Source organism: Vipera ursinii (assembly GCF_947247035.1).
Source record: "Vipera ursinii genome assembly, chromosome: 6".
Lineage (NCBI taxonomy): Eukaryota > Metazoa > Chordata > Lepidosauria > Squamata > Viperidae > Vipera > Vipera ursinii.
This window is the reverse complement of record NC_139515.1, coordinates 75,679,102-75,694,847: the sequence shown is the minus strand read 5'-3', so window position 1 is coordinate 75,694,847 and position 15,746 is coordinate 75,679,102. Positions and strand designations below refer to the sequence as shown.

The following is a 15,746-nucleotide window of genomic DNA, read 5'->3' as shown; positions in this document are numbered from 1 at the left end:
GCTGGAAAAAAAAATCTTGTCTGTTTGATGTGGGCAACAGCCCCATCTGGCGGAGAAAGTTACATCTGGTTTTCTCATTTGGATGGCTTTGAATGCTATTATTATTTCTAATTTTCAAAACATTGACATAATTTTGAACTTTTATAATTTGGTAATTTGTTGGTGTGAATGCATGCAGTTTAGAGTTTTCTAAAGGTAGGTTTTATTTGCTTAATCAGCTTGGTTGAGCTTTTATTCATTAGACAAAATCTATCAGTAAAAACAAAATTTGCAGTTATCTGAGGACACATATCACAATGCAGTTATTTGTGTTTCTGTTATTCTGTTCATTGCTTTAATCTGCATCTGAAGTTCACCCACCTGCAACTTTGCTTTCCAAAACATCCTAGGGCAGGGGTGTCAAACTGCCGGCCCACAGGCCGGATGCGTCATGGCAAAACCATGCCCACTCCATTGCCGGCAATGGAAAAAAAAGTCACAATACGTCGTGACATGTCACATGACGTTGTGAGTTTGAACCCCTGTCCTAGGGACAAAAATATTAAACTAGAGAACTGAATGGCAGCAAATGTTGCTTAATTATATATTTATTTGGTGATGAGTAAATTAACCATAATTAAAAACAATAATATTAGTGCTTTCTGATCTACTTCTGCATGCCAGTCGTAAACACAGCAAATTGTCATAATAAATTGAAATGTAAGAAGAATGGCATATATTTGAGAAAGAAGGTTATCCTTTGTGTTAATGGTTGTTTAATCTGGGCTGTCTTCATTTTTTGAAATTGTTTTTATTTAATATTATATTTTGTAAGTCATCTAGAACCAGTGGTGGGATTCAAATATGTGAACAACTGGTTCTCTGTGTGGATGCCACTTCTGGAAGTCCATTCTGGGCTGGGCAACAAAAAATTAGCTACCGGTTTTGCTAAAGTGGTGCCCAGAACCTATTGTTGAGACTCCAGAAAGAGTACAGAGAAGAGCAACAAAGATGATTAGGGGACTGGAGGCTAAAACATATAGGGAACGGTTGCTGGAATTGGGTATGTTTAGTTTAACGAAGAGAAGGGTGAGGGGTGACATGATAGCAGTCTTCTAATATCTCAGGGGTTGCCACAAAGAAGAGGGAGTCAAGCTATTCTCCAAAGCACCTTAAGGCAGGACAAGAAGCAACGGATGGAAACTAATCAAGGAGAGAAGCAACCTAGAACTAAGAATAAACTTCCTGACAGTTAGAACAATTAACCAGTGGAACAACCTGCCTCCAGAAGCAGTGAATGCTCCAACACTGGAGGTTTTAAGAAGAGACTGGACAGCCATTTGTCCGAAAGGGTATAGGGTTTCCTGCCTGAGCAGGGGATTGGACTAGATGATCTCCAAGGTCCCTTCCAACATTATTATTATTATTATTATTATTATTATTATTATTATTATTATTATTATTATTATTATTTATTGTTGTTGTTTGTTGTTGTTGTTGTTATTATTATTATTATTATTATTAAAATTTGATATGCACATTGGGATATTGCAGTGGGAGCTCTGCCTTTCTTGTATTTTGCATCAAGATATTGTACACAAATACGAAAAAGGGCGGAATTTGTTTTCTGAGGTCCCAATGCACACTTCATCATTTTGACAAAATCTTGGCTTGCTGTAGATACTTCTGCTAGATATTTATCTCTATTAGGCAGGTTTTAGTTTTTCAGAAGAATGTACTTGGGTAAACAAACATCATGGTCACTGATTATTTGTTAGTTAAGTGCTGCCTGTAATCTCTTTAATCCCACCTAGCCATCTTTCTATTCTAGTTATATCAACCTTGCCAAGTTTTATTATGTGTCTGGTCCAACATTTGCTTGCATTACATATCCAAAATAAATAAGTTTCTACTTGCCTCTCTTAGTATAAAATATGCCAAAGTCAGCTTTTGGATTAGATCAGGACTGAGTGACTGGTTGTTCTTACATTTACAATATTCAAATCTACAATCCAAAGGGATATTTTTTTTTCTTTCTTCTTCTCAGCATCCAGTATCCTAGCTATTTCTTAATGCTGGAGCGGCATTATTTCAACTGCTCTGAACTTAGTTCTAATTGAAAGGCCCTTATTCTGAATGATCTCCTCAAAGTTTGCTATTGCTTTTCTTGCTAGGATCTTTTTATTTCTCCAGTGTATTATCCATATTTATATGTTTCTGAGTCCCCAGAAAGCGGAACTGTCTACCAGCTTCAAGGCTTCATCGTCAGTATGGGTTTCACTAAATATATTAATTAGCATCGCTTTTATTTTCTTAATATTTAACATTAATCCAGGTAGTTCTCTTTTTAAGCAGTTCTTAGTTTTTATTACTTTCAACCAACATGATGCTGTCTGCATGGTTCAGCTGCATAATGTTTTGATTCCAGGTCTTATCTCTTCCATGTTTACCCTTCTTATGGATTGAAATGATATACAGGTAGTCCTCAATGTATCACCATAACTGAGCCCACAATTACAGTCATTAGGTTGTGACAGTTGTTAAGCAGGTCTTCATGTGATTGTGCCTGATTTTACTGCCTATTTTGCAGCAGCCTTTAAGCAAATGCAGCAGTCATAAAGTGAACGTGGCAGTCCTTAAGTGAACCCATTGTTCCCTATGAGTATTTTTTGCTAATAACCAGAAGTAAACTCTGGTTTCCAGCAAAAACGTACATTGTGGTTCACATGACCATGGGACCATGGGACAATGGCCTTAAATAGCTTTGTGCTTTGCGCAGGATTTTCAGAGTCCGCCTGACTTTCCTGCAACCATTTTGCCTCAGTAAAAGTTCTTTTGATTCAACCATATGGATTCAAGAGTCTTACTTTCAGGTCCTTACATGGGGGCCAATTGCCAAGGCCCAAAATATGGTCTTGTGACCACAGAATTTCAAATCTAGCCTGTAAGTACTTTGGGGGAATCTGTCATAATTTTGAACGGTTGCTAAGCAACCAGTCATAAGTCAAGGACTATCTATAAGGATTGTATGCATCCTTGTCTCACTCATTTTCCTGTAACGGATCACTCCGTTTCTTAGAATTTCTTATAAAGAAGAATAAGAATTTCTTATAAAGGTATCTTGTTCTTTGTAAAGATTCCAAAGACAGAATGATCAGATGTTCCAGCAAACTCATTAGCTTTAATATATTCTATATACTCACATAATCCACACAGACAAAGGCCTTGCTGAGGTCAATGAAACAAACACATTTTTTCTATTTTTTTTGTTTCCTCCATTATCCATTTTAATATTAACTATCTGATTGTATCAGCAGTCTTCTCAAAAAAAAAAGCCACAATGAAGCCAAAATGACAACACTTTCACAATGAATCATCGTACAAATGCTGCCACTGTGTATTTGTCTCTTGATGTCTGACACTAGTACAAGTTGTGCTATTTGCATGATGATGTTATCATAAACTTTGTCATTTACCCGCACTGCTGCCCTTATGGACACCCTGGAGTTCATGTCCCTCTACCTTTTCTAAAATTTACCCATTTTATTTAGGATCATAAATAAAACGTTGTGGGAGGAATTTGTGCAACACTTCAGTGAACACTTTCTTCTACAACCCTGTTTGTCAAATGTCTCAGTATAATCTTTTCAACTTCTTTTAACCACTATCAAAATTGTTCTCTGGTACCTATGCTTACCTAAACTATCTATGTTTGACCTATTAATCATAATCATAATAGTAAAGTTGGAAGGGACCTTGGAGGTCATCTAGTCCAACCCCCTGTTCAGGCGGTTCCATTGAGGACCACATGCTGAGTAAGGCCAGTCAGCCAGCTATGAATCCATCTGGTGGTGATGCTGTCTAACCCACATTTTTCTATCTTATCGAGTAATAGGTTGTGATCTACTTTATCAAATGCCTTACTGAAGTCCAAGTAAATTATATCCACAGCATTCCTCTAATCCACTAATTTTATCACTTGGTCAAAGAATGCAATAAGATTTGTCTGGCATGATCTGTTTTTGACAAACCCATGTTGGCTTTCAGTAATGATTTTCTTTGCCTCTAGGTGCTTGCTGATTTGTTGTTGTTTGATTATCTTTTCCAGAATCTTTCCAGATATTGAGGTCAGGCTGATAGGTCTGTAATTTCCTGGATCCATTTTTTTCCCTTTTTTGAAGATGGGAACTACATCAGCTCTTTTCCAGTCTTCTGGTAGTTCCCCAGTGCTCCAGGATCTTTGAAAAATATAGTTCAGTGGTTCTGAGATCACGTCTGCTAGTTCCTTGAGAACCTTGGGGTGTAATCCATCTGGTCCTGGTAATTTGAACTCATCTATGCTGGACAGGTGCTCACTTACCATTTTGTTGCCTATCTTCTTGTGTTTCTATTCTGTTTTTATAGCACTATTTTTGATAGGTTGGTCTGTTTTTTCCCTTTGTCTAAAGACAGATGCAAAAAACGAGTTAAATAATTTGGCTTTCTCCCTGTTGCTTGTCACCTTCTTGCCACTTTCACCCACTAATGGACCAATCATTTCCTTAACTTTTTTCTTGTTTTTTACATGTTGAAAGAAGCTTTTTTTGTTATTTTTGACTTTGGTTGAAAGCCTTAGTTCATTATGAGCCTTAGCTTTCCTCACTTTGTCTTTGCAGGCACGGGCTATTTGCTGATATTCTGACAAGTTATGTGCCCCTCTTTCCACTTTCTTTATCTTTCAATTTATCAGAGAGTTCTGATCTTCTGATCTTCTTTGAAAGTCTTCAATTCTAAACTTTAACTTTAAAACAAATCTTCTGCTTGATGATATTCTTGACTGAGATACCTATCCCTGTCCTCTCTTTTTTGATGCTGAAATTCAGGTCATTTTATTTTTGTCATGTAACTTTTCCTAGCTATCATGAAAGCTAATATGAAAGACATTTGGATATTTTCCTCTGAAACATCTAGAATAGACACCCTAGAATGCATGTGTTTGTATGTCTGTGTGTGTGTGTGTGTCTTTGGTTTTCAAATGGTTTCTTATCCCTTCCCAAAGGTTTGCAGATTCCATTTCAAATATGTTAAGCAGCTTGAATAAATTCTTTACACTGAATATATGCTCTATGTTTTTGGGATCGTGTATTTTCGTGCATATTCTCTTAAATCTAACCCATGTAGCCTATGAAGGTGATTGACTAGTTTGTATCTCTTAATCTTCAATCTCTTATTATATAGTCTGTTTGGTTCCTGTCACTAGTGTCCATGTATAAGTTGTCCATCTAAATTGCTTATATGTGGTTGGAATCTGGAGTTTAGTTGGCGCAAGGAGTAAAAAGGTTGGCTAGCCTTGAGTCACTGATGGGGAGGAACTGGCTGAAAGATGATCCACCCTAAAGCTTCACAGTGTTTACCTAGTAATTATGTAGTAAGTGCATTAGTCTGGCGGGATTCCTGTCAGTAGACAAGTAGCAATAAACATAACACTCTGATCATCTCCTTGAGTTGTTTCCGGTTCCTTATGCCTGACATTGGAGATATTAACAATAAGCAAAGCACTATTTTTCTAAAACTCTATTAGCCTGCCTCCTATTAGTTTAAATATCTGTCCAACTTTTGCCATTAAAGGCAGTGCATCCTTTTATAGGTTTGCACCTGGCACATCTTGCAATTCATCTTAGAATTCTTCAAGAATTTGCAAGAATTCCTCTTCTTCCACACTTCCATGCTATGTTTTATTGAGTTATAGCTGCATGCATACTTAGAAATGTACTTTTTGCGTATCGTTGCCATTCCAGTCCTTCATATGGACACATATCCTGATTGTATATTATGTAATAATCTGGCCCAGGGATATTGTATTATATTTTGGGGCTCTTATTTTATTTGATTTGTGTTGCTTTTAGTATCATTTTCATCTGAGACGTCTCTGTGGTTTTATGTTGTATGTTTTTAGGGTTAGAGTCATTTTGTACAATGTTCAAAGTCCATTGAAGTTGGGTGGCTATAACAAATTTGAATAAATAAGTAAATAAAATAAATTTAGAATGACCCCTTCCAGCCCACCTAGTTTTCTTTATTCTTAAGATGCTCAGTTTGGTAACTTTCTTTTCTGCTTTGAAAAAGCTTGTTAAAAAAAAATTTTTTTTGGACCACCAATAACCCAGATTCAATAGACACAAAATGCTGAAAATTTAGAGAATTGATTGGTTTTTGTATCTCCCCTAGGTGGCGAGGAAGGGGAGCAAGAGTTTCATTTTTAAAAAAGGAATGCTTACAAACAAAAGAAAAAGGAAGTTGTAAATTATAAATACCTGCAAATATTGTAGGAATGAATCTGAAATAAAACAATTTTCTATATTAACTATTTTCTATAAGCACTTTATCTATGCTATTGTTACTCTCCGTAGAGCAGACATGTCAAACACAAGGCCTGGGGGCCGGATCAGGCCCGCAAAGTGGTTTCATGAAGCCATCCTGGAAACAGTGAGGGAACGGCCCCCACTGCCTTGGCCCTGCTCAGAGACCCTCCTTCTGCCAGAGACCCTCAGATCTGTCCCACTCCTGCCCAGGCCCCCATAGGCATCCTTGATGCGAACTATGTAGAGCTGGCCACACCCACCCAGTAGGCCATACACACTCTAGCCACACCCACGCTGGCCATACCCACCCGGCCCCCTGAGGGCAACTGCAATGCTGATGCGGCCCTCAATGAAATTGAGTTTGACACCCCTGCTGTAGAGCGACCCATCTTTTTCTACAGAGCTCACTCAATCTGTGTATCATCTGCCAAAAAAAAAAAATCAACATAATTGTCAAGCCTGAATACGTTGTCCTGAGACTGTGAGAACATTCAATAGTTGTTGAGAAATTATAAGATGCCAATTTTACAAGACAGACTTAATTTCTAAAAATGAAATTGGAATTAGAGATGATTCTCTAAGAAGACCGTTCTGCATTGGCTTATTACATATTAATACTGTGATAAGAAGGGCATCATAGTTCGGTATTAGATATTGCAAACAGCAGGTCCTAGATTTAATTTTGGTATTTCTTTCTTTTTTTTTCAAACATCCAAGAATAGGTGATAGAGAAGAATTTGTACCTTGAGAACTTCACTGAAATCGGCATCTCCATTTTCAAGATTTAGGTAGATTGGTTATCTGAGAGCCTTTTCTAAATCAATTTGATTTTGATTTGGCATGCATGCTGCATATTGGATTTAGAAAAGTCTGGCGTAATTTTAAGCCTCGTAATTATTTTCTTCTTTGATTACTATAATGACTTTGAATTTCAATATAAGCTTCTCTGCAGATCTAATTAAGTCAAATATAGATCTTTTACAATTAGATTTACCACAAAATATTCATCTCAAATTTCTAACTTTTGTTCATAGCTGAAAATTGACGACTGATCATATGAAATAACCAAAAATCAAGATATTTGAGAATATGAGAGGCCACTGGAAATGTCTATTTATAATTCACACATGAAAGCAAACATTAGATGTTACAGTCATTGTGAGATAATCCTTCATGAATGGGCTTTTTCCTAGAGTTTGCTGAATTGTTTGCATTAACATTCTCAAAGTAGAGCAAAAAGTTCCCTCCCTAAGTTTGGAAGTGACATATGAGATAGGTAGGTCTTCCTTTTTTCCTATTGTTGAAATGTATTGCTGCAAAAAGGGAAAGCTTTTCTATTATCTTTTGCTCCAGTTCTTCCATTGTTACATATCTTTCAATGCTTATGAGCTGGCTAGTTTTGCTCTATGCAGCAGTCTTCCCCTAGCAAAAGATGAAATAGGAGATCTATAATTTGTCAACTTCAGTTGCCATCATTCCAATTTATGGGGTTTTATGGGGGGGGTTACGCGGTGGCTCAGTGGGTTAGGACGCTGAGCCTGTCGATCAGAAGGTCGGCAGTTTGGCGGGTCGAATCCCGAGTGCTGTGTAACAGAGTGAGCGCCTGTTACTCGTCCCAGCTTCTGCCAACCAGCTTCTGCTACACAGGCCTCGGGCTCAGGGAAGAGGCGGGGGAGTGGCGGTAGCGGTAAGGGAGAACCTATATCCGCGGGAGGCCACTGTTGTCCAAATAGCCGGGTGTGAGTCTCTCCTCCTAAGATGTGGCCCTAAGGCTCAGTTGGGCTTGCTGCTAGTGTACCTTTCACCTAGACGCGTAGCGGCAGCCCTGCCCGAGCTTCTTGTCATCCTCTCGGGACTGGTGATTGAGTTCCCCAAAATTATGATCTTGGGTGACTTCAACCTACCATCCCTGGGGGGATCATCTGAGTTGGCTCGGGAGTTCATGGCTTCCATGACGGCCATGGACCTGACGCAGGTAATCCAGGGCCCGACTCATGTAGGAGGTCACATGGTCGATTTGATTTTCCTATCTGGACAGTGGTTAGATGATCTGGGTGGGGGTTCCCCAATTGTTACACCCCTGTCATGGACAGATCATCATCTCCTGCGGCTGGCCTTCCGCTTTGCCACTCCCCGTCGTGGGGTTACTGAACCAATGAAATGGTACCGCCCCAGGCGGCTAATGGACCCTGGGCGGTTCCAAACAGCGCTTGGTCCCCCACCTGCCTCCTTTGCTCATAGCTCGGCCAATGCCATGGTGGAAGCCTGGGAAAAGGCAGCCACAGAAGCACTTGACTGAGTTGTACCCATGCGGCCCCTGACCCGGCGCAGATCCCAGTGGTCTCCATGGTTTTCTACGGAGCTCCGGGAGATGAAGCGTCAGAGACGGGGCCTAGAGAGCTGTTGGAGATCCAGCCGATCCGAATCCGACCGATCACGACTAAGGTCCTTTACGAGGTCTTATCTCGCGGCGCTGAGGAGGGCAAGGTCTAATTACTTTGCTACCCTTATCGTGTCCACAGATAATCGCCCGACCGCCCTGTTTAGGGTGACCCGCTCCCTCCTTAATCTAGAGGTGAAGGAGGATCCCTTACAGGGTCGTGCCGAGGAATTTAGCCAACATCTGCTGGACAAAATCGCTCGGATCCGGACCAGTCTGGATTCCGACTGGGCAGAATCTGACGATGAGAACATGGACAGTCTTGTTGATGTTATCTGGGAAGAGTTCGATCCTGTGACTCTGGACGAGGTAGACAAGATCATGAGGAAGCTGAGCTCCACTACATCCTTATTGGACCCGTGCCCCTCCTGGCTGGTTTATGCGGCTCGGGATGGGACACGAGGCTGGATCCATGCAGTGATAACTGCTTCATTGAAAGAGGGCAGTTTCCCCGCAACCTTGAAAGAAGTGGTGGTGAGACCCCTCCTCAAAAAGCCTTCACTGGACCCAGCTGTTTTAAACAACTTTCGCCCGGTCTCCAATCTTTGCTTTCTTGCGAAGGTTGTTGAGAGCATAGTGGCGCATCAGCTTCCTCTGTTCCTCGAAGATATTGATTATCTAGACCCATACCAATCGGGTTTCAGGCCCGGACACAGCACGGAGACGGCATTGGTCGCTCTGATGAATGATCTCTGGCGAGCTCGGGACAGGGGTTATTCCTCTGTCTTGGTCCTATTAGACCTCTCTGCGGCTTTTGATACCATTGACCATGGTATCTTACTGCGCCATCTCAGGAGATTGGGAGTGGGAGGCACTGTTCTTCAGTGGTTCTCCTCCTACCTTCTGGAACATTCACAGTGGGTGTTGGCGGGTGGGCAGAGATCGACCCCGAAGCCTCTCATTTATGGAGTTCCTCAGGGGTCGGTCCTCTCACCCCTCCTGTTTAACATCTATATGAAGCCGCTAGGTGAGATCATCCGTGGTTTTGGAGTGGGATATCATCAGTATGCTGATGACACCCAGCTTTTCATCTCGACCCCAAACCACACCAGTGATGCCCTCGACGTGATGTCCCGTTGCCTGGAAGCGGTCCGGGAATGGATGGGGAGGAACAGGCTTCAACTCAACCCGGACAAGACTGAATGGCTGTACATACCGGCATGTCAGGAAATTCAGATTATTCCATCTCTTAATATTGGGGGCGAGTCATTACCCCCCGTAGATAAGGCTCGCAATCTGGGTGTCCTCTTAGATTCACAGCTCTCCTTAGAAGACCATATAGGAGCTGTGACTAGAGGGGCCTTCGCCCAGGTTCGTCTGGTGCGCCAGTTGCGACCCTATCTGGACCTGGATGCCTTACGTACAGTCACCCATGCACTTGTGACCTCTCGTCTAGACTACTCCAACGCTCTTTACATGGGGCTGCCCTTGAGAACCACTCGGAAGCTTCAGCTGGTACAGAGTGCAGCTGCACGAGTTCTTTTGGGGGTCTCCCGATACTCCCATATTACACCCCTGCTCCGTGAGCTGCACTGGCTTCCAGTTGCCTTCCGAGTGAAATTCAAGGTGCTGGTGATGACATACAAAGCCCTACATGGCGTGGGTCCAGATTACCTACGGGAGCACCTACTGCCGGGGTCAACGTCCCTCCGTCCTGTACGTTCCCACAGAGAGGGCCTCCTCAGGGTACCACCGGTCAGAGAATGTCGGCTGGTGACCCCCAGGGGGAGAGCATTCTCGGTGGGTGCACCAATCCTTTGGAACCACTTACCAGCTGAACTCCGGATGGCCCCCGACTTTTGCTCCTTCCGGCGTGATCTAAAAACTTATCTATTCGAACAAGCCGGCCTGGCCTGATGGATTTGGGTTTTAAAATTATTTATCTAATGTATTCTTATTTTATTGCCCTGTACACCGCCCTGAGTCCCCCAGGAGAAGGGCGGTATATAAATCAAATAAATAAATAAATAAAACCTAGCAGTTTGAAAGCACGTTAAAAATGCAAGTAGAAAAATAGGGACCACTACGGTGGGAAGGTAACAGTGTTCCATGTGCCTTTGGCGTCTAGTCATGCCGGCCACATGACCACGGACAAGCACTGGCTCTTCGGCTTTGAAACGGAGATGAGCACCGGCCCCTAGAGTCGGAAACGACTAGCACACATGTGCGGGGGAACCTTTACCTTTCCTTATGGGGGGGTTGTATCACTTTAAGGGATGCTCTTTGAGATGGGTTGGGATAATATTGGGGTGGGTAGAACTTAGTTAATATTTCTTAACCTTGCCATTTCTTTGACTCAGAGCTGTGCAAAAGGGAACTATTAAAATGCTGTCCCTTCTTACCAACTGAATATCCTCTTCTCTTCTCTTTCCTATTCTTTGCTTATTTCAATTTGATATGGCTACCACTCCAGAAGCCACCCAGCTTAAAATATACACAGACAGTTAAAACAGTTCCTAAAGGGGGGAAAACATTCTATTCTTTGATACCATTTCACCATGTTCCATGATAGTCTCTCCATAGAAATAAACTCACTGGTCACCTAAGCTATCAAACTTTGAGGGAAATAATCAAAATTGAAAAAAAAACAAATGTTATTTGTGGGTATTAGTTACATGGCTTACCTAGGATTCCAGTTATTGTTAGGTAATCCAGGATCACCGCTGAAGTTGATTGTCATTATACTGAACTAGTTGTGAAGAAGCTTGCTCCAAGAAGAAGGTGTTCTTTTACAGGAATATCCCTGTGAGTTTCTTAGTTTTGTCTGCCATAATTCATGGTGTTTCTATGGGCCTCGGCGTACAGTCATGCTGGCCATATGACCACAAAAGTGTCTTTGGACAACCCTGGCTCCCTCGGATAAGAATGATGAGCACCTCCCCCTTGAGTCAGGCACAACTGGAGATGGGAAATTTTTACCTTTAACCTTAACTCATGTAGGTGGTTAGATTTCACCTACAAAGCCATGCGTGTTTTGGGGTTTCAATACCTGTGAGGCCATCTGCCTGCTCAGTCAGAATGAAGACAGAATATCTGCTCCCTGAAAGACCTTCCTCCTCTGAAGAGCTTGCAGTTTAAAGTAGAAGGGCTCCAACATTCAGGTTCTTCTGAAGACTTGTAAAAATTTGTGATTTTTTTTTTATTATTATTATTTGGAACACTTTTGGAAATGGAATTGTGGTAGAAATCACTGATGGATAGACTGTTGACATCATAATTAGTTTATTTAGTCCTAATCTTCTTATTTTACAGTTGTACAGCAACAGCAATAGCAGAAGCTCATTGGAATGAGGGGATATATGAATTCTATAAAACAAATATCTTCTTTCTAGGATAAATTGGTCTTATACTTGATACTTTTGTTTTTCTTAAAAGTCATCTGTACGTCCTTAGATATTTCTACTTCATTATATGGTTGGTTGTCTATGGGGTCGCGATGGGTTGGACACGACTTCACAACTAACAACAACATATGGTTGGTGGAGCGTTCTCATCATATGACCATAAGAGAGGGAGGGAGGGAGGAAGGGAGGGAGGGAGGGAGGGAGGAAGGAAGGAAAGAAAGAAAGAAAGAAAGAAAGAGAGAGAGAGAGAGAGAGAGAGAGAGAGAGAGAAAGAAAGAAAGAAAGAAAGAAAGAAAGAAAGAAAGAAAGAAAGAAAGAAAGAAAGAAAGAAAGAAAGAAAGAAAGAAAGAAAGAAAGAAAATATAAAGGAGTAAGTCTACTGGAACCATATTTCTTACCATGAGTTACGGAGAAAATGCTTAATCCTCCAATCCTTGTCCTTTTGTGCACTCTGACTATGGTTCGCTAGATGTTTACAGGACCTAGTTCAATGTGTCTAGTGCAAATCAAACAATCTATAATCTATACCTAATGGCAGCAGCTACTGTGTGAAATACTTTTTTTCTATCTTGCTTTAAATCAATATATTATAATTTCTTTAAATCAGTCTATTGTGACTCAGCAGATTCTTTTCATAAAGGATCACTATTTCATGCATGTGTGGTGCATTCTCACATTTGACCTGCATATTGCACATTGGAAAAATAAAGGAAATAGTAGTTATAGGTTGGGATTTGCAAAGATAAATTTGCATTACTCTCCGAGGGACTTTCAAATATGTAAAAGGCAAGTCTAAAGATCAGTTCTGTGTATTTAGCTGTATATCAGCATGAGAGTATCTGATATTCACAACTTTAATAACTCAGGCTTAAAGTGTATGCCCTGTATAGTCCGTATCAATCTTGGGTTTCAAAATACTTTGGACATTTTGTTCTTATTGGTTATCCTGATTGCTCTGTATGCTTTAAAATTGGGGACATAGAGTTTATATAGTCAAAGATTGCCTTGAGAACCTAATACTGTATATCTGTCCAAATCTGTCCTGGGAGACACAGTATTTAACATGCTAAAATGTTTATAAAATGAAGCTACAAGCTGTAAAATACAACACCTGTTCATCTTTCCAGGAGTTCTGTAATGGATAATAAAATGACACACATACTTGTGTACAGCATACTGTTGGTAAAAAAAAGAAAGAAAAGGAAAAAAGAAAAAGACATGCACTGTGAATGAGATGTATTTCACCTCGTGAATGAGATGTATTACACCCTATGAATGAGATGTATTTCAGTCTGCTTGGGAACCAAAGTATCATGGTCAAAATAAGAGTAGGCAGCTAAGAGGCGCTAATATAATTTGCATATTTACCAAAAAGTAAAACACACTTTCTTCAAATAGGATTTATCAAGTCTAAGGGATACAGATCTGCACAGGGTTTAAGCAATATAGACCATTACATATTAGTCAGTAAATTTTTTCTTTTAATTTCATTTCTGCAACACCATCATCATCTGCAGCCACTCCTTATGTTAGTCAAGTTGGAGTAGTTGTGTTGTACCCAAAAGCACTTGGAAGGTGGGGGCAGAGGAGAGAGTTTTAAGAAGACATCCCTGAGACATCCCTGAGTAAAATAAGCTTTTCATTTGTCTGCATGGATTCTAGTCTTACCAAATATGGATCATATTTTCTGAACAATTGGAAGATTTTAAAAAGGGAGGGTAAGGAGTGCCAACTTAAAATAAACAGCTGTGTATAAAATCTATATTTCTGATCGTGCATGGAATGAAAGTCCAGTATTGAAGCATTTCTCTGTTTTCTGCCTACATGTTCTTGTCTTGCGTCATGTGCCTTCTTTCAAACAAATCAAATCTTGGTACACACCCAACTGCTTTCCCCCCAGCCGTACCTTTTTTCCAGTCACAATGTCTTTTGCCAAGATAAGACAGGCAGATGCTGAAGCTTTCCAAAGCAGGCCTCATTCTTGGCACATCAGTGACACCCCTAGTCATCCTGGAAACATTGTCAACTTGGTGGAGTGTGACTTGATGTTGCCTGCAAAATACTTCATTCTATAGTTGGGTGGATCTCCATTCACATTTTTGGGCTCCTAGAATTAATCAAAGTAGGTGCATGTGAACGCAGAGGAAGAATAGATGCAGAGCACTGGAGATACAGTATACTGTACAGCATTGAGTACCTGTGGTTGCTGTGGGCTTCTTCTTCTGATTTCTCATTATCCAGCTCAAGTTCTGGAAATGGCAAACCCCAGGAAGGAAGCTGAATAGGCATACAATGAGAAGGAGTATAATATGTGTCTATGCTGTGCAGTACAAAGCAAGCAATAGAAATGTAGCCTTACCCCCACAGAGGCCGCCAAAGCCCAGGACCCCCCAGCCCCTCTCCCCTCCGTCGCACTCTGCAGCTGCGCTCTCAAGGTGTTGGTAAAGTGTCCTTTCTAGCAAAAGCTCACGCGAAGTGAGGAGGTGGCAGACTCTCATTGTCAAAGGGGGGGCGGGCTTTCAGGAACAAAGATGACCAGCCCCTAGCCTCAATAGTCAATGTGTGACGGTGTTTAACAGCCCCAGGCAGTCATAGCAGCAATAGTCAATGATTTCACAATGGAAACAAGTGGGGTGGGACAAAACACGGCTCCAAGCATTGATAGGAACAGGAACGGAGGTAGTCAGCATTCTGCAGTAACAGCTCGCCCTGCAAGGGCAACTCCCCACAATGTCTATAACTTGCGCAAATAACAATAATCAAAGTTCGGAGGGCTGCTGGTCTCCAAAGCAGTAATGACCAGCCTCTCCCTCTCTTCTGTCATTGCCCGCAATCTCAGGTCTCGTCGGTGTCAAAACCCCTCCCCCCTTTCTTTTATTGACAAAAATCTGGATTTAGCAACCCCAGCAACTTTCTCTCTCCTCACTCTCTCTCTTGCCTCCACTCGGAATATCCTCCCCCCCCATGAAAGAAAGCAGTAAAATTCCATCTTCTCACTCTCTCTGTATCTCCTTCCCTCTCCTTCACAGAGAGGGATTGGCTAAAACCTCAAATCCCTCTTCGACTTCACCTGGTCTCTCTCCGACAACAGCAACCACTCCCACCCCCTTTCTTTCCTCCTTTTTCTTTCCTTCTGCAAAACTGGCAGCAGGTGTCTGAGCTTCCCTCTCCCCGGGCAGGCTCCTGCAAAGCCTTTCAGCCAGCCCTGCTATAGAAAGATGCCAAGCAGAGACATCAAAGTACAAAAAGGGAAGTATCAGAATTTTGATAAATAGAGAAGTGAAAGAGATGGATATGTAATATGCCATATTACATATTACATATTACATATTACATATTACCATATTAAATATGGTGTCTGTTTTGCACAACAAGAACACTTCATTGGATGAAAATATTTTTTTAAAAAAAAAATATTTTAAATGCTTTGAAATCATGTGATATGATCATGTAGCTTTTTCTTCCTTATTCTTTCAATTCCAGGAACTTTTTAACCAGTTATGATAAAGAAAGCATTTTCACTATGGACCACTTCCCCCTTTGGTATCGCCGAGCAGCTGAACATCCTCCGGGGAGCTTCATTTATAGCCTTTCTTTTGAAGAGGATTCAGGTACCTACATTGAAATACTGTGCCTTAAAAC

General features: G+C 41.2%; 1 protein-coding gene across 1 annotated transcript in view; it reads left to right on the top strand.

The window, feature by feature from the left end:
* The window catches only part of CACNA2D4 (calcium voltage-gated channel auxiliary subunit alpha2delta 4), a gene marked incomplete at both ends in the record, with an annotated part of 176,079 nt that overhangs the window by 71,820 nt on the left and 88,513 nt on the right, over window positions 1-15,746 (top strand). Inside the window, one exon of the mRNA XM_083365389.1 lies at window positions 15,588-15,715. Coding sequence (XP_083221515.1) covers window positions 15,588-15,715 — 128 coding nt within the window. The remainder of the gene's footprint in view (window positions 1-15,587; window positions 15,716-15,746) is intronic.